A 27282-nucleotide genomic window follows, 5' to 3' on the forward strand; every position below is an offset into this window, starting at 1 on the left:
CTACCTTAGGAAAGGACTTATTCCAAGGTCCCTGCTCACTCACAAACTAGGACTTCATTAGTACCTGTGTGTGCATGTGTGTGTGGAGGGAGATTCCCTACAGCGGCCAGGGGGAGGTTGGTGGGGATGAGTAGAGAGAAGGGAACTAAGAAGTCCAGCTCCTTACCTCTTTGGGGAGCTAGAGTCAAATTCCCTCGGAATGTCACACCCATCCAGGACATGTCCCCGTGGTGGTGGGAGAAACTGCCTCAGAGAGGGGTTGGGTCATGGCCACTACTTAATGCTGTGAAAGGAAATGAAAACGCAGGACCTCGGCCGGGCGCCGTGGCTCACACCTGTAATCCCAGCACTTTGGGAGGCCGAGATGGGCGGATCACGAGGTAAGGAGATCGAGACCATCCTGGCTAACACGGTGAAACCCCGTCTCTAATAAAAATACAAAAAATTAGCCGGGCGTGGTGGCGGGCGCCTGTAGTCCCAGCTACTAGGGAGGCTGAGGCAGGAGAATGGCCTGCAGTGAGCCGAGATTGCGCCACTGCACTCCAGCCTGGGCGACAGAGCCAGACTCTTCTCAAAAAAAAAAAAAAAAAAAAAAAAAACGGCTAAAAGCTGAGTCATACAATGAAACTGCCTTTCCTTTTGTTCCTAAACAGATAGCACAGATAAAAGGTTAAATATCTCCACAGGCAGCTACTTCACTTTCGCCTTATCTTATGTAAACACTCAGTTACTGATTGCGAAACAAATCCATAATTGACTATTCCCCTACCTTCTCCTTTTCCCTTCCAACTTGTGGATTTCCAGACCCTCCCTTTTTCCCCTCCAGCCGCTTTTCCCCTTTAAATAGTGAAGTCCTGGAAGTCATCTTTGGAGAAAGGCACAGACCACACAGACTGTGTCTGTGATTCCGTATTTTTCCTTCTGGGCATATCCTTAACCTTGGAAAAATTAACTCATAAATTGATTCAGGCCCGTCCCAGAGCAATACTTGATGTCTGGTCCCTGTTTTGATCTTTCATATTTGAAAAACATTAATTTTTACTTGGTTTTCTTGGGTTTTGAGAGAAGCATCTGCAATTCTTTTTTTTTTTTATTATTGTATTTGAAAGTTTTATTTTAGGCTGCAAAAACAAAAACAAGCAAACAAACAACAAATAACTTGAACAATTCTTTTAGTCTGGAAAAACTATAAATCTTCTCCAGTGGCACCTCCAGCCTCAGGTTCTTCCTGAAAGGATGCTTCTTCTGTTCATGTTATTTGTTTAAAAATCCCTGCACCCCAGCTTGTGAGTAGGGTGCCCCATATTGAAGGTAAAAAGTCTAACAAGGTGATATCACTTGCTTAAGGTGGCACAGCTAGCAAATTGCACAAGGGAACAGCAAACTCAGGCAGCCACAAGCCATATACCAGAGTCTGAACTCTTTTTTACTACTATTATTATTATTGAAACGGAGTCTTGCTGTGGTCTGTGGTCCAGGCTGGAGTGCAGTGGCGAGATCTTGGCTCACTACAACTTCCGCCTCCCAGGTTCAAGCAATTCTCCTGCCTCAGCCTCCTGAGTAGCTGAGATTACAGGCACGAACTACCACGCCTGGCTAATTTTTGTATTTTTAGTAGAGGTGGGGTTTCACCATATTGGCCAGCTGGTCTCAAACTCCTGACCTCAGGTGATCTGTCCGCCTCAGCTTCCCAAAGTGCTGGGATTATAGGTGTGAACCACTGCACCTGGCCTTTTTTTTTTTTTTTTGAGTCTAAACTCTTAACGTTAAACTATCTCCTCCTGACTCCCTGCCTTCATTTATTTTTATAACATCATAGCTGGGAAATCCACCCTCCAAATATTTTTCAACTGAAACTGCCAATGGTGAAATTGCTGCTTCTAACTGGAGGCCAGAGAGAATCCTAAGACTTTTCCTAAATTCTTCATAAAACCTCACCTTTCCCCAGCCTCTCAGGCACTGGTTGACCCTCCACATTCTTCACAAACATTCCTTCAGACCACTTCCTTATTGAGAAAGACTCAGTCATGACTTCCAGCATTTTCTGTCTGCACATAAATTCTGAAAGCTTTCGCCAGCTGTGACTGTGTTTCTCCCACAGCTAATGAACAACACACTTCCTAGAAACAGAAAGTTCAAGGAACTGAACTTGTAATATTTTTTCTTGGCCTTGTGTTTGTGACAGTTACATTAAATTTCCCCCTCCAATTCCATCCAATAAGATGATACACCCACTGAAGTTGCCTTCAGTCTCTTCCCAGTAATTAACCATGATTTATTCTGTGTTATTAATCCTTGTATTTCTCCTCTGTCTGCTCACTGATAACTCCCCCATCCTGTGTGAATCCACCCCCTGAATTCCTCAAATCCAGGATCATAATTAAGACTTGGTAGCACACCAGCCCCCGAGCCCTGGCTGAGAAATAGGAGAAGGAGGAAAAAGCTGGTCATAGCAAATGCTGTCTTCTGCCAACCCAAACCCCAAATGTTTTTAGGGGGGGGCGAGCTGGCTCTCAAAATCAGTATCAGCCCCAGATCCAGATTAGCACATTTTCTCCCAATGCAGGAACTGCTTCTCTTTACAAGAAGTGCAGGTGTGATGGGCATGGTGGCTCACACCTGTAATCCCAGCACTTTGGGAGGCAGAGGCGGGCGGATCACCTGAAGTCAGGAGTTCAAGAGCAGCCTAGCAAACATGGTGAAACCCCGTCTCTACTAAAAATATGAAATTAGCCGGGTATGGTGGTGTGTGCCTGTAATCCCAGCTACTCAGGAGGCTAAGGCAAGAAAATAGCTTGAACCTGAGAGGTGGAGGTTGCAGTGGGCCAAGATCTTGCCACTGCACTCCAGTCTGGGCAACAGAGCAGGACTCCACCACAAAAAAAAAAAGGGAAATGCAGGTGCTCTCGTGGTGGGAGGGTTCTAAGAGCGAGACCTGTCTCTCTCTTGCCATGGGTCCCTTTCTCTGCCAGCTTCAGATTGCACTTGCTGGATTCTCCCCCAAGACTGGAGCCTTGCTCTCCTTTTAAAGCACTGTTCATGATACCAGTGGCTGCATTCACAACCTGAGGGCTGTGGGGATGCCCCCCGCAAATCCCAGGATCCTCTCTGCTGAGCATTGCCACAAATTAACAAGATCAATGAGAAGACCCCTGACCAGTCAGGTACCACTACCAGTCCCCAAAGGGTGCATGTGCAGAGGAAATTCCAAACAAGTGTGTACTATGGCAAAACCCTGATGAGTCCAGCCAGTCTTAGATGGCCTACAAGGCCTCTTTTTGTTTCTCTAGCCTCAGGCCCAGACCAAGGTGGCCCTATCCTCTGAGACAGTGTTTCTCAACATTGATTGCACAAGAGAATCATCAGGAAGCTTGGAAAATATTCAATTAAATGACAATCTCTGAAGTAGGGCTTGAGCACTGGCATTGTTTCTGTTGATCAAGGCATAAACTATGTAAAGTGTGGGAAGTGTGTTAATCTTGAGTATAGCTTATGTGTTAATTATTATGTATTATATATGTATTAGTCCATTTTCATACTGCTATGAAGAAATACCCAAGAGTGGGTAATTTATAAAGAGAAAGAGATTTAATAGACTTACAGTACCATATGGCTGGGAAAGCCTCACAATCATGGCAGAAGGTAAAGGAAGAACAAAGGCACATCTTACATGGCAGCAGGCAAGACAGCAAGTGGAGGGGAACTGCCCTTTATAAAACCATCAGATGTTGTGAGACTTACTCACTATCACGAGAACAGCACAAGAAAAACCCACCCCCATGATTCAATTACCTCCCACTGGCTCACTTCCATGACACGTGGGGATTATGGGAGCTACAATTCAAGATGAGATTTGGGGCTGGGCATGGTGGCTCACAGGTGTAATCCCAGCACTTTGGGAGGCCAAGGCAGGCAGATCACTTGAGGTCAGGAGTTCAAGACCAGCCTGGCCAACATGGTGAAACCCTGTCTCTACTAAAAATACAAAAATTAGCCAGGCGTGGTGGCCTGTACCTGTAGTCCTAGCTACTCGGGAGGCTGAGGCAGGATAATCGCTTGAACCCAGGAGGCGGAGGTTGCAGTGAACCGAGATCACGCCACTGCACTCCAGCCTGGGCAACAGAGTGATACAGTAAGACTCCATCTAAAAAAAAAAAAAAAGTTGACATTTGGGTGAGGACACAGTCAAACCATATCTGTATCTATATATACATCTATATCTGCTTATTTTCATAGATACAGATACATACACACACAGATCAAGATATACATTTTGAGCATTCTAGAAAGTCGCCTTCAGTCTCTTCCCAGTAATTGACTACAATTTATTTTTCCATTCTCCTGTTTCTACTTTTTTGCTATATGCATACAGTAAGCGTTGTTCATTTTACACATCCTTTCGTGGACATTTGCTTCCATTTCTCTTTAAATCTCCCCACCCCTCTTTTTTTACAGATGCCTGTCTGGGTGAGCTGGTTTCAAGCATGGGTATTTTTTGAAAGCTCCCTCTGGTTATTCTAGAATTCTAAGATTCAGCATTGAGACCCACTGCCTTAGGACCACACTGATTATAAACTGAGGCACAAACGTGCTCAATGGATAGAGGCTTCTCTGTGAGGCTGAGTACAGAACTTGTGGGAATCTTCATGTCCCTCCTCCTTTGGGTGCCACTCTTATATTCCACTTGAGTTCCCATGGTGGGGAGAAGGGGTTGGGGAGGGTCCTATGGGGGAGGCAGCCCCATGCGTATTTTATCACACCAGCTCTGTGAGTAGAAGGCAAGGAAGTCACCCAGATGAGTCTTTGAAAAAGACTGTAGGCCAGAAGACCCTTTTGTCCCTCCTACCAACAGGTAGGCCCTGCTGTATCCTTGAGAACCATCTCAGAGGGGACCCTCTTTTGGGATGCAGCTTCCTCATCCCAAAGCTTTGGAAAACCCTGAGCTTCCGCACTAGGGCTGACCTGTCTGCCTTTCATCATTACATAGAACCAGAAGTGTGCTGATGACTTCATGTCTTGGAGTTTCTCTAATTTCAGCATTATTCTTGAGATGAACTGGAAGTCATATGAAGATCAGAGAGAATGCAGTGATTACAACGAGGCAGGCTTCAGGGCAAGGGCCTGGAATGATTTGGGCAAGAAATTCCTGGAAAACCTCTCTCCGGTATTTAGCCAGAGGTGAGGAGGGTGGGCAAAGAGTTATTTTCAGGGTATTTTTCAGACACTTTAAAAATTTTAGGGTGGTTAATTTCAGAGTGATTTTGAATCCCAACAAATCTCCTATGTCTCACTCAGGGGCTCTAAAGTGTGTTCTGCAGGCCAGCAGCATCGGTGTCACCTGGAAACATGTCCAAAATGAAAATTATTTGGCCCCACCCAGACCTGTTGACTGAGAAACTCAAGAGGCGAGGGCCAGCAGTCCGTTTTAGCAAGCCCTCCATAGGATTCTGATGCACACTCAACTTTGAAAACCACCATTTGTGATAGAGTCTACCCCCTGCCTTAATAGGTGATCAGTATGGAGAAGTCACATTTGGTAGATTTTCCCTTGTAAACATTTCTTCTTTTTTGAGTAAAAAAAAAAAAAAAAAAAAAAAAAATCCGCCTTAGTGTCCCAAGCATTTGGACAGAGATACAGAGAATTGCTTACTAGTTTTGGGGAGATTATGACATTTTTGCAAGATAAGTAACTTTCAGCTCCATTTTCCTATCCAGTCTACAGAATGTCCATTCTGTTAGTCTCTGCTGACGGGGGAAAGGAGGTGGCAGGGTAAAAGATTCACTCCCTACCTATCCCCATAGGAAGGGCACAGAACGTCTCACCCTTTGCTGCACTAGCCTCCAGGCCTAGGGCTGTGAAGCACGCCTTGTGTTTGCTTGCTGAGTTCTAGCTGGAGTGCTTGATGAGGAAGTAAACAGAGTTTATGCACAAAGAGAGAACATGTACTCAGTGTCTCCGCATGCCAGACTCTGGTACAAAAGCAACAGATACAGAGGAAGTCACGAGCTTTGTTCTTAAGGAGGGTAAGTAACAAAAATTTAACCACTTGGAACAGGTACAACTTCTGGGATATGTCTGAGTCAGTTCAGGCTGCCATAATTGAATACCGTAGACTGGGTGGCTTATAAACAGCAGAAATCTGTTTCTGAAAGTTCTAGAGGCTGGGAAGTGAAAGATCAATGCACTCGTAAACTCAGTGTCTAATGGGGGCCTGCTTCCTGTTCATAGATGGCCATCTTCTAGCTGTGTCCTCACATGGTGGAAGGATCAAGAGATCTCTCTGGGGTCCCTTTTTTATTTTCTTTTTTTTTCCCTGAGGTCTCTTCTATAAGAACACCAGTGCCATTCATGAGGTCTCCATCCTCATGACCCAATCACCTCCCAAATACCCCATCTCCTAATATCACCAGATTGGGGTTCAGGATTTCAACATATGAATTTTGGGGTATGCAAACATTTACTCCATAACAGGAGATAATTAATTATAAACAACTTCATTTTTACCTTCCAAGGCCTTGGATGAAATTCATGGCTGGGTGTGTCACTCATAGGAATGAAAACCACTCGTTCAGTTCAGAACTTAGTAAGTCCTGCCCAGCACAAGTTTAAAAACAAAAAAGCCTTCCAACTTCTTTCTCAGGAGCTCTGGGCTGGACGTCTGCAGTGAGGAAGGACGGGAAGCTTGGTTAACTGCTCTCCCAACTTGAGCTTCTAGCTCTCATCCCAAGTTACTTAGAGAAGTTTCATCCTCTCCAGGGTTGGGAGTGTACAATAACTGGGAGGGAGGTGGGGTAAGACCTTACTTGAGTAATACTGTCATGAGATGCACGGGGAAGGAATTAAATGCTGACACTTTTTCTTTCCTCATTTTGGAAATTCACCCTCTAATGGATGGGATCCTCCCTGGACATGGGAGGAGGCATCTCTGCTTTTCCTGGTTGCTTAGAATCCATCTGCAGCTCCTCGGCATGCAGGAGTCAACCACCAGCTTGGTTTTGCTCTTGCTCCACACCTCACCCCTCCAAGGCAGTGGTTGTAACCAGGATCTAAGAAAATCTTACACCATCCGTCTTAAATGCGAAGCCCCTCTCTGCTTCATGGGTCGCACACACGCTTTGTGCTCACAAACTCAGGAGAGGAGGCCAACCTCATGCAGCCATTAGGGACACCGTCAGCTATGACCTGGAGCCCTTTGGAGTTCTCAGGTGTGTCATGTTCTCCAATTTACAAGGAACAAATAAAAGCTGCTTGAGGGGCCCTTTTGAAAACCTCTTTCCCACAGCTTGAAATGAGGCAGGCATCCCCTACTACCCGCTCTTTATGGGGATAGGACTCTCAGCTGACTGACAGTTCTCTCCAACAACCTTCTGCTAATTGCCAACCACTGATGCGGCTGAGCTTGAAAGTTATGTATGAAGTTAAACAGAAAATTACCATATGACCTCACAATTCCATTCCTAGGTATACACCCAAAAGAATGGAAAAAAGGGATTCAAATAAGTACATGTACACCCATGTTTTCAGCACTGTTCACAATAGCCAAACAGTGGAAACAACCCAAGTGCCCACCAACAGAGTATGGAGAGACAAAATGTGGTCTATCCATATGATAGAATATTATTCAGCCATCAAAAGGAATGAAGTACTGATTCATGTTACAACATGGATGAACCTTGAAAGCATTATACCAGGAGAAAGAAGCTCATTCACAAAAGGGCACATATTGTATGATTCTTTTTATGTGCAATGTGCACAATAGGCAAATTCATGGACAGAAAGCAGCTTAGTGGTTGCCAGAAGCTGGAAGTGAGGGGAATGGGGAGTGACCATTTACAGGACACAGCACAGGATTTCCGTTTGGGATAATGAAAAGGTTTTGGAACTAGAGGTGGTGGTTGTATAACATTGTGAATGTACTGAATTGTCTGCTTTACAATGGTTAATGTTATGTGAATTTCCTCTTAATAATTTATTACTTTTGTTTTTGTTTTGTTTTTTTTGAGACAGAATCTTGCTCTGTTGCCCAGGCTGGAGTACAATGGCATCATCTCCATTGACTGCAACCTCAGCCTCCTCAGTTCAAGCAATTCTCCTGCCTCAGCCTCCCGAGTAGCTGGGATTACAGGTGCCCACCAATGCACCCAGCTAATTTTTGTATTTTTAGTAGAGATGTTTCACCATGTTGGACAGGCTGGTCTCAAACTCCTGACCTCAGGTGATCCACCCACCTCGGCCTCCTAAAGTGCTGGGATTACAGGTGTGAGCCATCACCCCTGGCCAAGTTATTACTTTTTGTAAAGTTATGTGTGCTTGCCCTCTGGCTCCCCTCTGACCTTTCTGCCTGAATCTTTCTGTCTCATCCACATGGCTCTGTCCCAGGTGCTCATCCCATTTTTTTGTCTGCATTCCTCCTTGGCGAGGTGGTCCATGGCATCACCTCTCACATCTATGCAGGTGATTCCCTGGGGAATATCCTGCCCTGCTCACTCTCTTGAAACCCAGGACCCATTTTAAATGGGCTTCTGGAACGCTATGCTTTAATGTGAACCCCTTGCACCAAATTCACTCCCACATTTTTGCTCCCCAAACTTATTCTTCTCCACTTTTGATGTAGGCTCAGATGGAACTGGATTAAGCATACCAATGATAAAGCTTCCAAGGAGGGGTCTGATGTCAGAAGACGATTCATACTTGCCTCAACCTGCCCAGTGCTCACTTTCCTCTGTCTGCCTGGAGTGAGCTTCGTGCTGTGGCACCTCAAACACAGGTAGAAAAGATAATCTGAATTCTCTTTGGTGATGTTTATGGAGTCCAGAGAGTTACGGTAGAAAACCCTCATCATACCCTTATAATGAGCCTGTACCTTTCCAGTGTACCAGACTGACGGCCAAGGACCAAGTAAATCACTTAATGGTTTGGGTGACATTATATGAGTATGCAGGTGTATCTAGAAGAATATGTGCATTAATTACACATTAATTACCTTAAGTGTTATACTTAAGGTGCTGAGTTTATACTCAGACAGCTTTATTACAGGTAAAGGGTACAATAATGCAACCACAGGAGAGAGAAGAGTATCAAAAGGGATCTGCAGCTCTCAGGCACAGGCTTCTTTGTCTTCCCATTGCTGAAATCACACAAGACATGCTTGGTTTCTAGGTCTCAGACACCATCAGCGTTCACACAGAGAATATAAGAACTGGAAACCCAGGTCTACTTGCAGGGAGGGTCTCTTCTAGTGAGCTGGTCCCCTAGGCCATTCCAGCTACATGGCCAGGCTCAAAGGTCAACCCAGGCTCCACCAACATCAGATGCATATAATAATTATTATGATTACTAAACATTGCAGGTAGACTGGTACATCCTTTCGGGAAACTACTCAGGAACTCATGGTTAAAACACGTTATTTCTCTTTAGTGAATGCATTCCATAGTTTTAGCTAAGGTCACTACCATGCAGCAGGTAGCTCTGGAGATAAGCACGCAATCAATCCAGACCAGCTGAAATGAACCCAGACTAAACCACATGGCAAACGTGTTCGACAGCCACAGCCATTTTCTTCAGGTCAGTCTGCAAGGCTTGCAAACTCAGAATTAGAGAAACTGCCACAAGTACAAACACCCGCATGACCCTGAGAGGCTCTGAAAAGCCCTCCTTAGCTGCCCTGGAGTGAGACATAGGTAACATGGCTAAGGGACATCTGAACATAGTCACTTTATTTTTACATGTATTTCTATGTGTCTGTGATGGAGCCTTCTTAAGCACAAGAACACTGCTCCCATGAGATGCAGGATTTGTGGATTGTGAGCATTCAGATGATAATGCTGTCTCGTGTGCATATAGAGGATCTCCCGAGCAACCCAGAGGCCTTTCCAGGATTAATGGAAAGTTCCTCTGTGTTTCTCCCATCTGTCCTTGGAGCTATTCTCCTCATAGCTTTTGCTGTTTTAACTACGGGAAGGAATAAACTAGGTGCGGACTGAATAATGACGGAGGATGTGCACCCTTAATCAGCTTCTAACAGCTTATGCTTTGGGCTTAGTTTGAGTTGTTCTTTTGCCAGCAACTATGGTAGCAGCAGGAACCCTGGCATGGCTGTTTCCTAATCTTCAGAAGTTGGTCAGCTGTCTGTCCCAATCAAGGCAAGGAAGCTACAGCTACTGGTTCAGGGAGTGGAACCACCTGTATTTTCAATAAATGCTTTACCGCACCTTACAGTTTCCTAAGGCTGGACCATGCCCATGACAACAAGGTCGTGGAGGTAACCGAGCAACAGGGTGGAAAGAGCTTGAGCCTCTAAATGACTGCTTAGAACAAATCTGCCTTCAGATCTCAAATGCTCCCCTTGGGCTGTAACGTGAGAGAGAAAATTCTATCTTCTTTCAGCCACTGAATTATTTACTGGGTCACTTTATTGGCTGTTTAGCTTTATTCTACCCAATATAGAAATGGGCATCTTAGTACTGTGGTGATTCTGTAAAATGTGTGTGTGTGTGTGTGTGTGTACTTGTGAACAGCAGGAGGTCGGGAAACAGACACTGCAACTGCAGGATGGGGAGCTGGAGATTGTTCTTATGGCAGGCCAGAATATTTGCATAACTCGGTAGACATTTGTGATAACTTAGAAGGCAGGCCGCATGCCTATGTGCTCTCCAGGCAGCAGCTGGCAAGAGCCAGAATTTTAGCATGTGTTGGCTCTTAGGGACAGTGGGTGCTTTTTTTTTTTTTTTTTTTTTTTGAGATGGAGTCTCGCTCTGTCGCCCAGGCTGCAGTGCAGTGGCGCGATCTCAGCTCACTGCAAGCTCCGCCTCCTGGGTTCATGCCATTCTCCTGCCTCAGCCTCCCGAGTAGCTGGGACTACAGGTGCACACCACCATGCCCAGCTAATTTTTTTTTTTTTTTTTTTTTTGTATTTTAGTAGAGATGGGTGTGTCACTGTTGCCCAGGCTCGTCTCGAACTCCTGAGCTCAGGCAATCCACCCTCCTTGGCCTCCCAAAGTGCTAGGATTACAGGCCTGAGCCACTGCGCCTGGCCCAGTGGGTGCTTTTATCAGACACTGTCAGCACCCCACCCTTATCCCCATGTCTGAGCCACTTCATTGTACACAGCCTAATTTCCAACTCAGTTGTACCATCTCCCTTCTTGGCACTGGTCTGTGCTGAAGGTAGGCGCCACTGGTCTGAGAAAAAGCAGACTTGGCCCAGGACCAAGACTAGGAGTTTGTTTGCTATTGAATGAAGCTGATGAGAAGGAAAGTTTGGGAGGTAAGAGCACAGGCTTTGGCTCCGACTGCCTGGGTTTGGATCTCTCCTTTCATGCAAGTTAATTAAACTCTCTGAGTTCCTTCCTTCCTTTGTAAAATGGAGGTGAAACTAGTTGTATGTATCTCAAAGGAGCATTGTAAAAATTTAATGGAATAATCCATAGCAGATGCTCAGCACAGTGCCTAGTTCAGAGCTAGCCCTTGAGAAGGATGAGCCATGACTGACAGAAGCATGCAGGTATCCTCTGCCATCTGGCGACAAGGTCAGTTTTCTATTTAAATGTGTGTAAGTGCCACATTTGATCTACAGATAGGATGGCACACATGTGGGTGTTCATTTTAGTGTTTTGGGAATAGCTATATGTACATCTCATGGATTCCTGGTTAGTGTGAAGGGTAAGAAAAGTCCTCCTGGCCTCCGAGGAAGGCTCCTAGCTATAGAAGCTGCTTTTCCTTTAGGGACCACTGCCACCTCCTGGTCACATTCTATACTTGCAGGTAAAGGTGAACATCTTGAGTTAACTGAAAACACTGAAAGTAGTGCGAGGAACCCTTTCCATTATCTTTAAGTACCTGTAGATTTTAATTCATTAAAGAGGGATTGTAGCCACCTGGGGTTCAAGCCAGCATTTTTCCCTGAGCCTGTCAATAGTTTTGATTTGATCTTTAACCCTTTCCATTATCAACGAAGGAGCTTCTGCCACCTTCATGCTTATCTTGGGAAGTTCCTTCCTAAATTTCTCCTTTAGAGCGCCTGGAACCTTGTGATCCTCTACTAATGAGTTCTGAAATAATTCTCATTTTTACCAAACAGTCTCTCTCATGTCCAGAAGAATACACAATTAGATGAATCCAATAGTGAGTGGAAAAATTAAAAGCATGCTAAGACAGTACAGGTTCTCACTGGATGGTCTATTGAATAGTTAAGGAGACGCAGGTGTGAAAACATTGCCTGACCTCAGAGCAGCTATGTTCCCAAACTCCCAGTACTAAGAGAGAACTTAACATACTTCCCCAATTCCAGTTGAAACCATCCTAAGAACCCCCCTTTTTAATTTGTTCTTTATATTCATAGAACTTGACATAGTAGGCACTCAAATAAGTATTCCTAAATGTAGGAATTTAGAAGGAATGAACTCTAAGCACAACTGTATCAACCTCTCATCAAACACTTTGCATATGACATATGGCTTAATTCTCACGGCAACTTTGTAAGTCAGAAATCTGATCTCAAATAAGCAAACTGTCAACAATTCCACAGAAAACGCGTCAGGCCCCTAATTTGTGTTCCCTGCCTGATCCCAAAGGTTGAACCCTTGTGAGAAAAGACATCAACCCTCTAGCAGGGGCAGACAAATTAAAGTCTGGGATCCAAATCTGGCCTGCCACTCGCTTTTGTACATCCTGAAGGGATTTTACTTTTTGACATAGTTGTTGTTTTGGTTTTTTTTTTTTTTTTTTTTTTGAGACAGAGTCTCATTCTGTTGCCCAGGCTGGAGTGCAGTGATTTGCTCTCGGCTCACTGCAACCTCCACCTCCCAGGTTCAAGCAATTCTCCTGCCTCAGTCTCCTGAGTAGCTGGGATTACAGGTGCCCTCCAACACGCCTGGCTAATTTTTGTATTTTCAGTATAAATGGGGTTTCACCTTGTTGTGAGGCTGGTCTCGAACTCCTGACCTCAGGTGATCTGCCTGCCTCGGCCTCCCAAAGTGCTGGGATTACAGGTGTGAGTCACCGCACCCAGCCCAATTTTACATTTTTTAATGGTTGACAGAGATCAAAGAAAAATATTTTGTGACATGTGAAAATTATATAAAATGAAAATTTTTATGTTCATAAATACAGTTTTACTGGAACTCAGCCACACTAGTTCATTTCCATGTTGTTTATGGCCACTTTCAGGTGACAGTGGCAGAACTGGGTGGCTCTGTGACCCACAAAGGCTAAAATATTCACTATCTGACCCTTTACTAAAAAGCTTTGCAAAAAAAAAAATTAGAATGAACCCAGCTGGTCACATACACACCTGCTCTGTGTTGTTCCTAACCAGTTTTGGGTCAAAAGATATAGAGATTTGAAAACACCTTTGCAAAGATTATGACAGTGAGAGAAATCTAGCATGGCTGGCTCCATCTTGCCCCTAACCTCACAGGCTAGCTGTTATCACTCATTCCTGGGTGTAGGCCAACCTAACCATGGGAAGAATTTATTTTATAGTTTAAAACAAGGATGATAATAGCCCTTCCCTAAACTAAACCACCTTTGTAAAACTAATGAAAGGCCACAAGATTAGGATTACGAGAGGGGCCTGAATTCTGCTAAGATATAGGTGTAGTTAAATGGTAACCAGCTGCTAGGTCCGGGGTCCGGTTCCAGCCCATGCTGAGGTCTGAAGGGAGTGGGTGGATAAATGGCAGATAGCTGAAAGAACATTTGGGAGGCCGTAGGTACGTGAAATACAGCAGCTCTCTTACACTGTCTCATCAGCAGCTCTCTTACACTGTCTCATCAGCAGCTCTCTTACACTGTCTGCTCTGTCTTGGCTGCTTGCTCTGGCAGCTCCCATGCACAGCTGCATGGCCAGCTCTCCCTTCAGGGTCAGCAGCTTAACTCTTTCTCTCTCTGTGCACGAGCAAGCTGAGCGGTGTCCTGGCTCCCCTCTGTCCATCTGCAAAGTCAGCTTTGACTCTCTCTCTTTCTCAGGGTGTGAGCATCTGTACAGTGTCAGCAGGGCAGTTATACCTTTTACAGACAATAGTGGCATAGAGCCAAGTGATGGCCTTCCCATGTTATGGCTACATAGCTGTGTTTACACTATAACAAGCAGAGTTACACACCTGCACTACAAACTCGCTGAGTCATACAGGATATAAACATCCTACCTTGGCCTATCCTTGACCAAAGCACATTCATTAACTTACACCAGCCATTGTTCTGGAGGCCACAGGATCTGTAACTTCTCCGATCACTCCCATAAGTAACATCACTATTGTAGAACCTAAGATTGGTCTTTGAGATGTTTTTCAGAGTTTTGCATTTCTGCAACCGACTGACTCTGTCTGGATCCATGTGACTTGTGACTCAACAGTTACTGTGGCCCCTGGCCAGAGGTGAACTCAGTGCACAAGGACCATTTTCCACATCCCTATGATTTCATCCCTAACCAGTCAACATTCCCCATTTCCTAGCCCCCTGCCCACCAAACTATCCTTGAAAAACCCAAGCCTTTGGGGAGACTGATTTGAGTAATAACTATGTCTGCTGCATGGCCAGCCTTGCATTAATTACACTCTTTACTGCAATACCATGGTCTCAGCAAAATGGTTTTTTCTCTGCAGTGGGCAGGAAGAATGTGTTAAGCAATTGCAGATGCTACAAAGACACTTAGAATTGTAACTAGGGGTTTTCTTATGCATCCTAGCTCCCTTACTATCTTACTATCTTTTTTTTTTTTTTTTTTTTTTGAGACAGTCTCATTCTGTCACCCAGGCTGGAGTGCAATGGCACGATCTCAGCTCACAGCAACCTCCACCTCCTGGGTTCAAGTGATTCTCCTGCCTCAGCCTCCTGAGTAGCTGGGATTATAGGCCCCCACTACTACACCCAGCTAGGCTGGTCTTGAACTCCTGACCTCAAGTGATCCACCCACTTCGACCTCCCAAAGTGTTTGGATTACAGGTGTGACCCATGGCACCTGGCCCCTTACTACCTTTAGAGAGATGATAGGCTCCAGGTGTAATAAGCTCAAGCTCTTCCCCAAACCACATTCTCAGTATAAAGAGAAATTGTGTTGTTCTCAACACAATACAGAGGAGAGGTGACTATAGTCTCTTGTTCGAGCTTCAACACAAAGTTAAAATGTCTTTGCCTCACTGATAATTCTTTTCACTTCTCTGGTTAAGAACTCTGACTTTGGTAAGACTGCCTAGATACGGATGACTTTATGCGAGTCATCACTTCAACTATTTGTGCTTCAGTTTCTTAACAGTGAAAAAGGAGGAATAACATGACTTAGCATATAGTTGTAATAAGTTGTAGCTGCCTTATTACCACATTTCATCAAATCTCAGACGCCATCAATTGGAATTTGAATTTCTAAATATAACCATTAAGAAAAAGCACTGCCATTTAGACCACAACCCAATACCCTCTGATCACTGAGAATGTTTATTTTGTACCCATTGAATAGCTCCTTTGGGCTTATTTAAATATAGATATTTATGATACATCACTCTTGTGCATGCATAAAAAAAGGGAAGTACAAACAAAATAAATTGGCCAAGGTATTCCTAAGACATCTTTATGTTAAAGTCTAGCTCTCCTGAGTTCTTTTTCCACATTTTTATACACATGATCATCCTCTGTGGCCATATGTGTTGGTGCAGTATTTCTTTTCTTTTTTTGAGACAGGATTTCGCTCTGTTGTCCAGGGTGGAGTGCAGTGGCATGATCGTAGCTCATTGCACCCTTAACCTCCTGGGTTCAAGTGATCCTCCTGCCTCAGCCTCCAAGTGGGACTACAGGTGTGTGCCACCATGCCCGGCTAATTTTTTGCTTTTGTAGAGATGCAGTCTCACTCTGTTGCCCAGGCTAGTTTCAAATTCCTAGCCTCAAGCAATCCTCCTGCCTCAGCTTGCCAAAGTTGTTAGGATTACAGGCATGAGCCACTGTGCCTTGCCAGCACAGTATTTCTTAAGGGGGTACTCCACTGCTGAATCTGGTATTTCCTTCCAAGTCAGACATACCCATTCTATAAATTTGGTGACTGGCACTTTCCCACTGGACTACGCTCATAGTTAAATAAGCAGGCAGCTTCCATCAAACTCATGCTTGCCATCCTAAAAGTGATCCAAATGATGAACAAATTATTTACAATAGCTTCTCATTCTTTGAAATGTTTAAAATCTATTCTAAGGCTTGTCCATTCCTCTTGCCTTCCATTGCATGGGTTAGTATGTAAACAACACATGCATGGCCAGCAAGGCTGAAAACTCAATTACGGTGACCCCAATAGAAATAGCCACACCCAAGTTTTCCCTTGCTTAGGCCAGGCCAGGCCAGGTACTCATGTCTGTGCCCATGCAGCAGGGATTGTAAGACACATTCTAATTGCAGAGATAATAAAATGTTCAGAAGTGAGACCCTTAGAAAGGGTGGCATGTGATGCTCTTCTTTTATTGCTTCTCCTAGCATTGTCCCTTTTATGATTCTGCTTTAACTCAAACTGTCAGAAAGGGTGTAGCAACAAGCAATATAACTGTGGTGCCCAGGATTCCAAAAAGAATTCTTTAGTGTTACCATGACAACCAGCATCCATCCCAAGAGTTGCCTCTGAATAAGGTGGGTCCACCTGTGGTGTGTCAGCCACTGGCAAACACCAGAGGCTGCAGGGCACAGAAAAAAAACCCAATCTTGGCTGTACTCCTCCCAGTGCCCAGCATTCTTAGGTGTGGAGGTGACAGATGAGTCAAACAATCATAGGGCAACAAAGGATGCATCCTGTGGCCTGCAGAACCTCAGGGAAAGCTCATATCCTTCCTTTGAATTTGGAGGGTCGGGTGAAGATGGGCAGACATTTGCAAAAGTAAAGTCTATTTGAGGGTCCTGTCCAGAGACCTCTGTGCAGGAACTAGCTGCCTGCTTCCAGGTGAGACTTAAAAAAAAGGAAAAGAAAGAAACGGCCAGGCGCGGTGGCTTATGCCTGTAATCCCAGCACTTTGGGAGGATGAGGTGGGCGGATCATGAGGTCAGGAGTTCAAGACCAGCCTGGCCAACATGGTGAAACCCCGTCTCTACTAAAAATACTAAAAAATTAGCTGGGCGTGGTGGCACACGCCTGTAGTCTCAGCTACTTGGGAGGCTGAGGCAGGAGAATCACTTGAACCTGGGAGGCAGAGATTGCAATGAGCCGAGACGGTGCCATTGCACTCCAGCCTGGTGACAGAGCAATACAAACATACATTTGTTTGTTTGTATTTACCTGTATTATCTATTTAAATATTTTGTTTTATGGCACCACCTATTAACATTCATTTAATGTATTTTATATGTATTTGATGTATGCTGATCAATTATTTCACATGTTATATTCCTTCTTTTTTTTTTTTGAGACAAGATTCTCGCTCTCTCGCCCAGGCTGGAGTGCAGTGGCATGAGCTTGGCTCACTGCAAACTCCACCTCCTGGGTTCAAGCCATTCTCCTGCCTTAGCTTCACAAGTAGCTGGGATTACAAGCGTGTGCCGCCATACCCATGTTCACACTCATGTCTGAGACCAATTTAGATTAAATAAATTAGAATATCTGGGGCTGAGGCCCAAGCATTGGTTTGTCTGTTTATTTATTTTTGAGACAGTCTCATTCTGTTGCCCAGGCTGGAGGGCAGTGGCATGATCTTGGCTCACTGCAACCTCCGCCTCCTGGGTTCAGGCAAGTCTCATGCCTCAGCCTCCCAAGTAGGTGGGATTACAGGCATGTGCCACCACACCTGGCTAATTTTTGTATTTTTAGTACAGATGGGGTTTCACCATGTTGACCAGGCTGGTATTGAACTCCTGGCCTCAAGTTATCCGCCTCCCTTGGTCTCCTAAAGTACTGGGATTACAGGCATGAGCCACCACACCCAGCCAGCACTAGTATTTTTAAAATCACTTGAGCTGATCCTAATGTAAGCACAGGTTAGAGCCACTGCACAGGGTGGTATTGCTCAAGGCTTGCTGCATATGGGTCACCTGGGATGCTCTTAGAGCATATTAATACCTGGACCCCAACCCATGTCAATTGGATCCAAATTTTAAAGCTCTCTGGGTGATTCTAATGTGGAGTCAGAATTGAGACGTGCTGCCCTCGACCAAATAAGAATAACTTCTTACTTTGCTTCTCATCTCAAATTATGTAACCATGTCACTCAAACTTATGTTATTGGTCCTTATGTTATTAAGTCCAAACTTATGTTATTGTGCATCAGCCCACATAATAAAAACTTCTTCCAGTGGTCAAATGAATTCCTTGATCTTACCCTGAAATTAAAGTCTGAACATACAGAGATATTTTCCTCTTTCCCCCACTTTCTTCTTAATCTGTTTAGCCAAAGTTGGAGGGGCCTCGTTCGAGAATCTAAGTGGAGTCAAAGTTCTGCTTCACCAAGGCCCACAAAATGGTGAGTCGGTAGGCTGCACAAACACACAAAAGCCCCCAACAAATATTCACAACACCCCAGAACCACATGCGGCTGTGTTTGCAGCTTATCAGTCATGTATCAGTTCCCCCATTTTCAAACATAAGTGGCAGGCCCAGACCTATTCATTTCTTATACTCTAGACCGATGGTTCTCAAAGGAGGTCCCTGGACCAGCAGCAGCAGCATCTCCAGGGAGCTAGGTAGAAAATTCTGGGGCTTCGCTCCAGATCTACTGATCAGAAGTTCTGGGATGGGACCCAGAATCAGTGGATCTGATTCAGTAGATCAGAAATGGGGCCCAGATTTGTAACAAGCCCTCCAGGTGATGCAGAACTCACTCCAATTTGAAAGCCAGGGCTCACCAGAGGCTCTTTGATATAACCAGCTGAAGACCGCTGCAGACACTGAATGTTCCATACACGAGCAGACACAGAAAAACCAAACTGATTTGTGCTTTTACTTGTCTTGGGTAGCAGTAGACTCATTCCAGTTGTCCAGAGTCCACCCACTTTGAACTTAGAACAAAGATAACTCTCCATCCAGAGTTTGGATAACTCTCCCATCAAGGTTAACTGACATTGAGATCACCATGTCTTCGCAACATGAAACACTGCGCACCATGCAAATACTCTTCTTTCTCCCAGAGAAAGCATGTGAATGCTTGGGCAACATTTAGAAATTGCCGGTGTGGCATCTCCAGGTATTTCCTGAGTCCCCATTTTTTCACTTGGTGTCATCTTGTACATTTAAAATCTTTTGCATTCTCCTTTTCAATTTCCCATTTGTTCTCTATGTCCCTAGCAGCTCAATTCTGAATTTGGTGTGAGTTCCGTGTAGGGAGGAGTATAGTCACCGCCCTCTCATGGCCCAGGAATCCCATAACTAAAATGAGCAGTGCTCCAAAGTAACCTCATGGCCTTGTGTGTCTCACAATGACAGCCTCTGTCACAAATACAAAACAGGGGAGATGAGCTTGGGTAATGGACACAGGCCCCCATCCCTTCCCACAGATACACATCACAGAGCAAAGACCCTGCATAATTGCCCTCTACTGGGTAAAGGGTTAATGCCTTTTAACATTGGTAGTTTTGTAGTTAGAGCCTCCCAAAAAATAACTTCGATTGTGAGTGTTGTACCCTCCTCTACCATTGCAGGAGACTTGCTTTTTCACACATGGCCTGACTTCCTTCCTTCCCAGCACACCTGCCTGCCAAATCTCATCCCTACCTCTGCCTGAGGCCTCCAGATGTTAGTAGTGATGGATGGAAACAGGACCAGGACTGAATCCATACGTGGTCACAGCACCACTGCCCCTGGTTCCTGGAGGCAGCCTGGAGAGGAAGCTTTATTCCTCATTAGTGAGAGAGCTGATGGCTACATGTTGACATGAAGGACTCCTTTTGTTGTATTCAACATAAAGCCCCTTTCCCCAAACTCTTACTCTGGTTTCTTTATTTTCCTACTCCCTCTACTACCTCCAACTCTTTTTCTTTTCTTTCTTTCTTTCTTTTTTTTTTTTTGCTGGAACTTTATTGTGGTATAATTTACTTAACAAAGTTTACTCATTTCAAGTGTGTGATTCTCAGTACATTTAAAATTGAGCAACCCATATACACCATGGAATACTATGCAGCCAGAAAAAATGATGAGTTCATGTCCTTTGTAGGCACATGGATGAAATTGGAAATCATCATTCTCAGTAAACTGTCACAAGGACCAAAAACCAAACACCGCATGTTCTCACTCATAGGTGGGAATTGAACAGTGAGAACACATGGACACAGGAACGGGAACATCACACTCTGGGGACTGTTGTGGGGTGGGGGGAGGGGGGAGGGATAGCATTAGGAGATATACCTAATGCTAAATGACGAGTTAATGGGTGCAGCACCCCAGCATGGCACATGTATACATATGTAACTAACCTGCACATTGTGCACATGTACCCTAAAACTTAAAGTATAATAATAAATAAATAAATAAAATAAAAATAAAATTGTGCAACCATCACCACAGTTTAATTTTATCACATTTTTATCACCCTATTTGCAGTCAATTTTGGGTCCTTTCTTTTGGCAGCTGGGATGCCTGGGCCATCTGCTGTCACCATCTCCTGGGAGAGATGATCTCGAAGAGAAGAGCCCAGAGAAAGTTCATCCAAAGGAAGAAAGTTCTTTGTTGCTCCCACCAAAACCTCACTCTTCCCCTAGACTTGGGCTCCTATCACAGCCTTGGCTTTGATCCCTGAGAGCCTCTTTCCTGGACAGTACAGTGCGGGGAGATGGTGCAAGCCCATTTCGACTTCACACGCATGTGAAGCTGCCAATGTGTGCTCCTGTGGGAAGAGCAGTTAAGAGCCGGGGTTCAAATGCAAGCACTACCATTTACAAGCTATGCATTGAAAAACTAACCTCCCGGGGCTGCAGTTTCCTACTATGTAAAATGGAAATCAATATAAATATAAATATAAATGTATCATAGTCATGGAGAGCCTGGAGTGCCTGTCACATTCTCAGTGACATTCACAAGTGTTATGCACTGTTACTAGACTTTGATCAAATTTTTAAAGGGGTGCCCCCACTTCCAAATTCAGAACTCTCACCACTTAGAGGTTGAAAGATGTCACCCCTGACAGGTGCCACAGAACACCCCCAGATGCTCGGAACAGGAAGATATGGTTGGAAATCCTGGGGAGAAAAAGGCTGGAAGAGTTACAAATGGGGAGAGAGAGAAAAAGGCAGCTGGAAAGGAAGTACCAGGAAGAGGAGGGGCCGAGGGAAAGACTAGGAAAACTGATGGTCAGGGGTCAGGGGCCCAGGGCTCGGTGATGGGATGGAGCAGCTGGAGACTGAAGGGGGAGGGAGGAAGTAGAAGGGAGGACGGACGGAAATGTGGGAGGACGCTTCCTGATAAACTTGTGGTCTTCGCATGCTCTTGAAATGAATAAATTTTGTTAAGTAAATTATACCACAATAAAGCTCTAGCAAAAAAAAAAAGAAAAAGAAAGAAAAAAAAAGAAAAAAAGAAAGAAAATAAAAATAAAAAGAAAAAGAGTTGGGTGTAGTAGAAGAGTAGGAAAATGAAGAAACCAGAGTAAGAGTTTGGGGAAAGGGGCTTTATGTTGAATACAACAAAAGGAGTCCTTCATGTCATCATGTAGCCATCAGCTATTCCTTGCAGAGGAGAGCCAAATACAGGTGCTCAGAATGTATTTTTTTTTTTTTTTTTTTTCTGAGACGGAGTCTGGCTCTGTCGCCCAGGCTGGAGTGCAGTCGTGTGATCTCGGCTCACTGCAAGCTCCGCCTCCCGGGTTCACGCCATTCTCCTGCCTCAGCCTCCCGAGTAGCTGGGACTACAGGAGCCCGCCACCGCACCCGGCTAATTTTTTGTATTTTTAGTAGAGACGGGGTTTCACCGTGTTAGCCAAGATGGTCTTGATCTCCTGGCCTCGTGATCCGCCCGTCTCGGCCTCCCAAAGTGCTGGGATTACAGGCGTGAGCGACCGCGCCCGGCCGGTGCTCATAATGTATTCTAAAGGTTAGAGCCAAAAGCTACAGGCAAGGCTGGAATTTACGGTTCGTCCTGCTGTTTGTCCAGCTCTTGCTGTGGCTTCGAGTCTATGTCCTTAAGAGGCACTTGCAGCTTCTGGCATCTAGCCAGGGTGGCTGGGGACAGCATTGAAAAGGGGGCTGTGGGAACAGCCTGGTGCAGCAGTGCCCCCTCAGCTCGGATTGATTCCTTTGTTGCAAACATGAGGAACCAGAAGCTGTCACACAGTAGCGGCCAAGTCGGACGCTGGCGTGCCACTGTTTGGCCCAGTCTTCCACCCTCCCTCACGGTCAAACAAGCAGCCATTATTTATAAAAACTCAACACACATTGGATTTTAATGAGAAAATAACTGTATACTTGCATTGAATGCCTCACAATCACTATAAAACCAAAGCAGGATAATAACATTTAAGTGGTTAACATACACAGGAAAACCAGATACAGAGTATAATTTCCAAACACAGTATTGCTGCTTTTTCCCCCTCCTCCCCCAAAAAAAGAAAAACAAAGAAAAAATAATTTGGGTAAAGAGCAACACAAAATCAAAATTGGCAGCTCACTGAATGCTTAAAATTCAGGAAATTTGTTCTTTAACTAAAATGAAAATATTCACCATCTCTAACACTTAGGCTACTTTTTTTTCAATACATAGTTTAATTAAATCCATTCTTTAGTTGGGAAAAAAAGGTTTAATTATTTGTCTTCAGAGACAAGAATCAACACTGTTTTAGTGTTCCTTGTTACACTTTATATATATATATGTGTGTGTGTGTATATATATGTGGACATTGATCTATATACGGCTTATATGTCATTGTCTAGGGTGAGCAGCATGCATGGGTATGAAGAGGCAAGTAAATTGCATTGTGTCATCCAAGTAAAACACAGCCCGGCCTCCTGCCACTGACAGACCCTGTTTCCATAATTTCTGGATGAGAAAGCCAAGGCATGTCAGTAGTTAATCAGCTCTGGATGAAAGTGAACACCTATAAACACGGCAGAATGCAATACTTCCAGAAAGGCTTTTAACATCTACAGAATCTAAACATTTTGTAAGAGGTGGGGTTAACAAGCTTGCGTGCTATTTGGGGATGGGGCTGAGCATCAGAGGCAAAGTTTTTCGTAAGCCTCTTTCTCTCGATGGATTAGGCAGGAATGACTTTCCTCCAGGGGACGGTCCCATCTTCAGAAAGTTAAAAGGGTCCATTTGGGATCCCAGAGCCTAGCACGGTGCTATGTATAAAGCGGTGGCCCAAGGTTTCTTGAATGAATAAAAAACTCAAGAGCACAGAGAAAATCTGGCTCTCCCAAGTAAACTGTAATTTACATTTTCATGGGATTATAATAGGATCTTCAGTGAGTGGAGCAAGAAGATAGACAGCAGTAATCCGGAAGGCAGCATAGAGTAATAGCAAAAGTTAAGAGATGTAGGGACCACAGTGAAAACAGCTTTGTGACTGTGGGAGAGTCCCAGAAACAGTATTTCTTTCCTTATCCACACACGGAGCATGGCCCAAGAACCCCCAGCTCTAGAACTCTGTTATTCTTTAAGCAATAAGTGCTCTGGTTCAATCAACTGTGGTCAAAGACCACTTCATCTGCCTCTAAAGCCATTCCGCGAATAGTGTGGCCTCTTAAGCTTTTCTCTTAGCTGTACATTCTCTTGTCAAATGTAGGTTTCATGAAGCACATGGTTTCCTTCAAAACAGAGCAAAAGACTTTAAGGTAAGTCATAAGGATGGTTTCCTCTTGTGAAAAGTGGGTCTATATCATGTCTATGGTCTCTACCAGATCTATGAGTCAGAGAAAACATGAAGCACATCACATTTTTTGGGCAACCCATAGAACTATCCTACTCTCCAGCCATCCTAACTGCCACTGTGCCTGGGGCTGTGCAATGCTGCTGCCTCCTCTGTTCTTATCCCTGTGTCTGCTTTGGGAACGCCCCCTTATCGCTGGGGTTCTCAGCCCAGGCATCTGGGACCTCTGGCTAGAAATCCTCAGGTAAAGACGATCCTCCTTCCTGAGTCCTCCCATTTCACATCAGGACTTCTAATCTAACACGGATCTCATTTTCCTGAGAATTTTAGTCTCCATGCCAACCTCCCTCATTATAAAATGAATTTCTTGCAACAGGGATCTTACTTGTTTTGCGTCCCCAGTGGCTAGCACATTTTGTTGAGAATTCATTCAAAATATTCAGGAGAATCAACCATATAAAGATGGTGCCAATTGCCCATGTGCTATTTGGGCTGCCATCTGTAGAATGTGGCTTCAAGTTAGAGCTCCCTTGGCAGTTTTAAAGGATCCTTGTTAGTAGATGGTTCCATTTTTTACTTTGTGCCTACTTCTCATCTGTGAATAAATGTCCCCCCCCAAAAGTCAACACTAGTCTAATAAAAGAAGCAAAGGAAATGTGCATTAACATCTACATACAAATTTTGTGAAATTGCTACTTGTTAGAATAACATAATAGAGCTTATGACATAACAATATAAAAACAAAAATGATTTTTAGTGAGGTCTGAGTTAATTATTGCTTTTTAAAAAACCACAGTTTTAAAACAAAGGAAAAAAAAAGAAGGCTGGTTATTTTTTTTTTCCTTTCTCATGGCCAGAATTGAAAATTTTCTCATCCAGAAATTTAGGGCACCCAATTATTGAATACCCTTATCATATTGCTTTAAATGACAGAAAGATTAAAGCTGGCATCCTCTATAGTATACTAAGCATGAATGTAAAGTATGAGAATAAATAGGAGACTTTCCTAAATGTCAAATTACAAAACCGCTCAAAACTTTGTAATTGTGACTCATGCAAATACCTTGTTAGGTCAACTTAATATTACAAATACTGCATCAGCTCGGTGCCTTTATATCCCTTTTCATAAAAAAGAAATTCTCACTCCACTCCTGAAGCCAGCAAACAGCTCTGGAGGAATTACCTGTATACCCAAGTGCCACGGTCACTCTGGAATTTTAATACACACACACACCCTTACTCATGAACATATACATTTTACACAAACACACAATGGTGTACACACACACACACATCCACACACACCCCATCTTTAGGATTTGTAGCTGATTCCAAGCCTGCACTTAAATTTCTATTCTATGTTTTCCTTTGTATCATCCTGAAAAACACTGGTTGCTCAGCAAAAATAGTATCTCTTACCTCCTTATTTTGTTCCCATTCTTTCTCCCTCCCTCCCTTTTTCTCTCTCTACCTTCATGACTTTTCTTTCGTGTTTCCTTTCTGATTGATCCAAAAAGAATCCATCATTCTTCTTCCTAACTCTAAGGCCCACTTTATAATACAAAATAGTAATAAACACCTTTTTATTTCTTATCATCTACCTCTCCAAGGCAGAGTTCGCCTTTTTTTTCAATTATTGCCGCTCTAAAAATGCCCCCACCATCTTGAACCAAGTTGTTCAATGTGTACAGATTCTATACGTGTATATATTCCCCCATCCCATCATAAAAATAGTTGTTGCCCACTAAATATAGTTTTCCTATGAAGAAACATAACTGTGAAAATGTGTTCTCATAAACTGCAGATCAGTGAATATTATAAGCAGACACGATCCTAAAGCTAACATCATCCACTTGGTTTGGTTTTCTCTTCCCCTTTCTCAGCCTCCTCATGTAGAATAGATTGTGTTTGTGACATGAAGAAATATTGTCTTAAAATATGGATTTTATGAATTGCGATCATGAGTTGTTCTCAATTAAAAATAATTAAATGTAAGAGAAGTGGAATCATAACTGCCTCTTCTGGGCAAATATGGAGAGAAACGCCATTCATTTTATGGCTGCTGGAGAAAATGGAGTTAATGCAACACCCTCTGATGCTGCGAGTGACAGGTGGGAAACTGGTGCAGGGAAATATCCTGTGCCATGTAGGCTGCACCAGCCTGGGCCCTACTGCTCTCTAAGTGGCCCTACCACCATTGTCCTTCATCACCCAGAGAGGCTGGTCTCAGTTCCGCCTGCAGCAACTATGTTGATTTGCTTGTAACATGTTTTGTCCTTTTGGATCCATTGTAGATTGGCCCCAAACCAGACACTGGGATTGAGTCACCAAAAAAATCCTTTCTCTTTTGACTCCTGGGTGTCCAGAGTCTGATGGGGGGACTTCCTTTTCGTTTCATTTTCATCATTGTATATTGCAGCTTCTGGTCTACATAAGGATTGCTGAGTTTGTTTGCACTTTAATAAATAGTCCATTAAAATGCTTTCAGTTGTTAATTTCTTGGTTTCTTGGTCTCCCAAGCACCAAAGACGCTTCCTGGGTTGAAGGAAGTTTATTCGTTGTCTTCTTCCTCCTGGTTGGCATAGATCCCTGCTTCCCAGCGCAAAGCCAGTGCGCTCTTTCTTCGATTAACCCGTGTGGCCTCGAGGACCTGTAAAGAGAGGGGAAAAAATTATGCAGAGTTCATGGATGTTAATTATGAACATAAACCAACTTCTCTGTTTCTTTCTTCCTTTCTCTTTATCAACTTGAGAGGAGAAAGTGATAAAGCACTGCTGGGAGATAGGAGAGACACTGGAAAAAGGGGAATGGGAGGTTCTGGTTATGCATTCATCTCACAGCCAGTATTCATCTGCTACTTGACCCCTAGTTTTCACCATAGAGAAATTTAATTTTCATGAAATGTTCTGCAAGTTTCTTTGAACTAGCCGTGATTCTGCATCAAGTTTTCAGATAAAGCAGATCCCTACACGCAGCAGATCAGTGCTGTCCAATTGAACTTTATGCAATGATGAAAATGTATCTCTGCTATCCAGTATGGTAGCCACTAGCCATATGTGGCTATTGAGCACTTGAAATAGGGCTAGTGTGGCTGAGAAGCTAAATATTTAATTTTATTTCATTTTAATTAATTTTAATTTGAATAGCTCCATGTGACTAGTGATTACCATATTAGACAGCACACTATAGATGGTCTTAGTCTCTTCATAAACAAGCAAACCAGAAAATAATTCCAAACAATGGGACCAGTGTGGATTCAGTCCATCAAGCTTTGCAAACCTATATAAGCCATGATGATATTTATAGTATAAAAACCTACTTTGGCAAAATTAAACTAAAAAAGCCATTACATGAAAAAAAAAAAAAGTTCTTGGATCAATAGAAGCAATCTCAGCATTCTGATGCAACTTCAGACCCCACATGCTAATCAATGAAATGAAAGGTGACAACATTAAGGACAAGTAGGCTCACCACCACTGAGGGAGAGCCTCCCTTCCTCCCATTCACTAGGGCAGTCTGTGGAATCCCG

General features: G+C 43.9%; 1 protein-coding gene and 1 long non-coding RNA gene across 13 annotated transcripts in view; one reads left to right on the forward strand and one right to left on the reverse strand.

Moving 5' to 3' along the window:
- Nucleotides 1-16563: 16563 nt before the first annotated feature.
- LOC129135978 (uncharacterized) lies at nucleotides 16564-20925 on the forward strand. 2 transcript variants are annotated; one of them, XR_008537167.1, is made up of 3 exons: nucleotides 16564-16605; nucleotides 18351-18422; nucleotides 20522-20925. It is a non-coding gene; the product is annotated as an uncharacterized LOC129135978 (long non-coding RNA). The 2 variants fall into 2 exon arrangements; XR_008537168.2 differs by lacking the exon at nucleotides 20522-20925 and adding an exon at nucleotides 19597-20044.
- Nucleotides 20926-22299: 1374 nt separating this feature from the next.
- The window catches only part of PALM2AKAP2 (PALM2 and AKAP2 fusion), a 531488-nt gene continuing 526505 nt past the window's right edge, over nucleotides 22300-27282 (reverse strand). For all 11 annotated transcript variants that reach the window (XM_016960332.4, XM_016960329.4, XM_016960331.4 and 8 more), the window contains 1 exon segment: nucleotides 22300-26403. In XM_016960332.4, the coding sequence (XP_016815821.2) occupies nucleotides 26381-26403 (23 nt within the window). In that variant the 3' untranslated portion in view covers nucleotides 22300-26380.

The sequence above is a fragment of the Pan troglodytes genome, chromosome 11 (genome assembly GCF_028858775.2).
Source record: "Pan troglodytes isolate AG18354 chromosome 11, NHGRI_mPanTro3-v2.0_pri, whole genome shotgun sequence".
Classification (NCBI taxonomy): Eukaryota; Metazoa; Chordata; class Mammalia; order Primates; family Hominidae; genus Pan; species Pan troglodytes.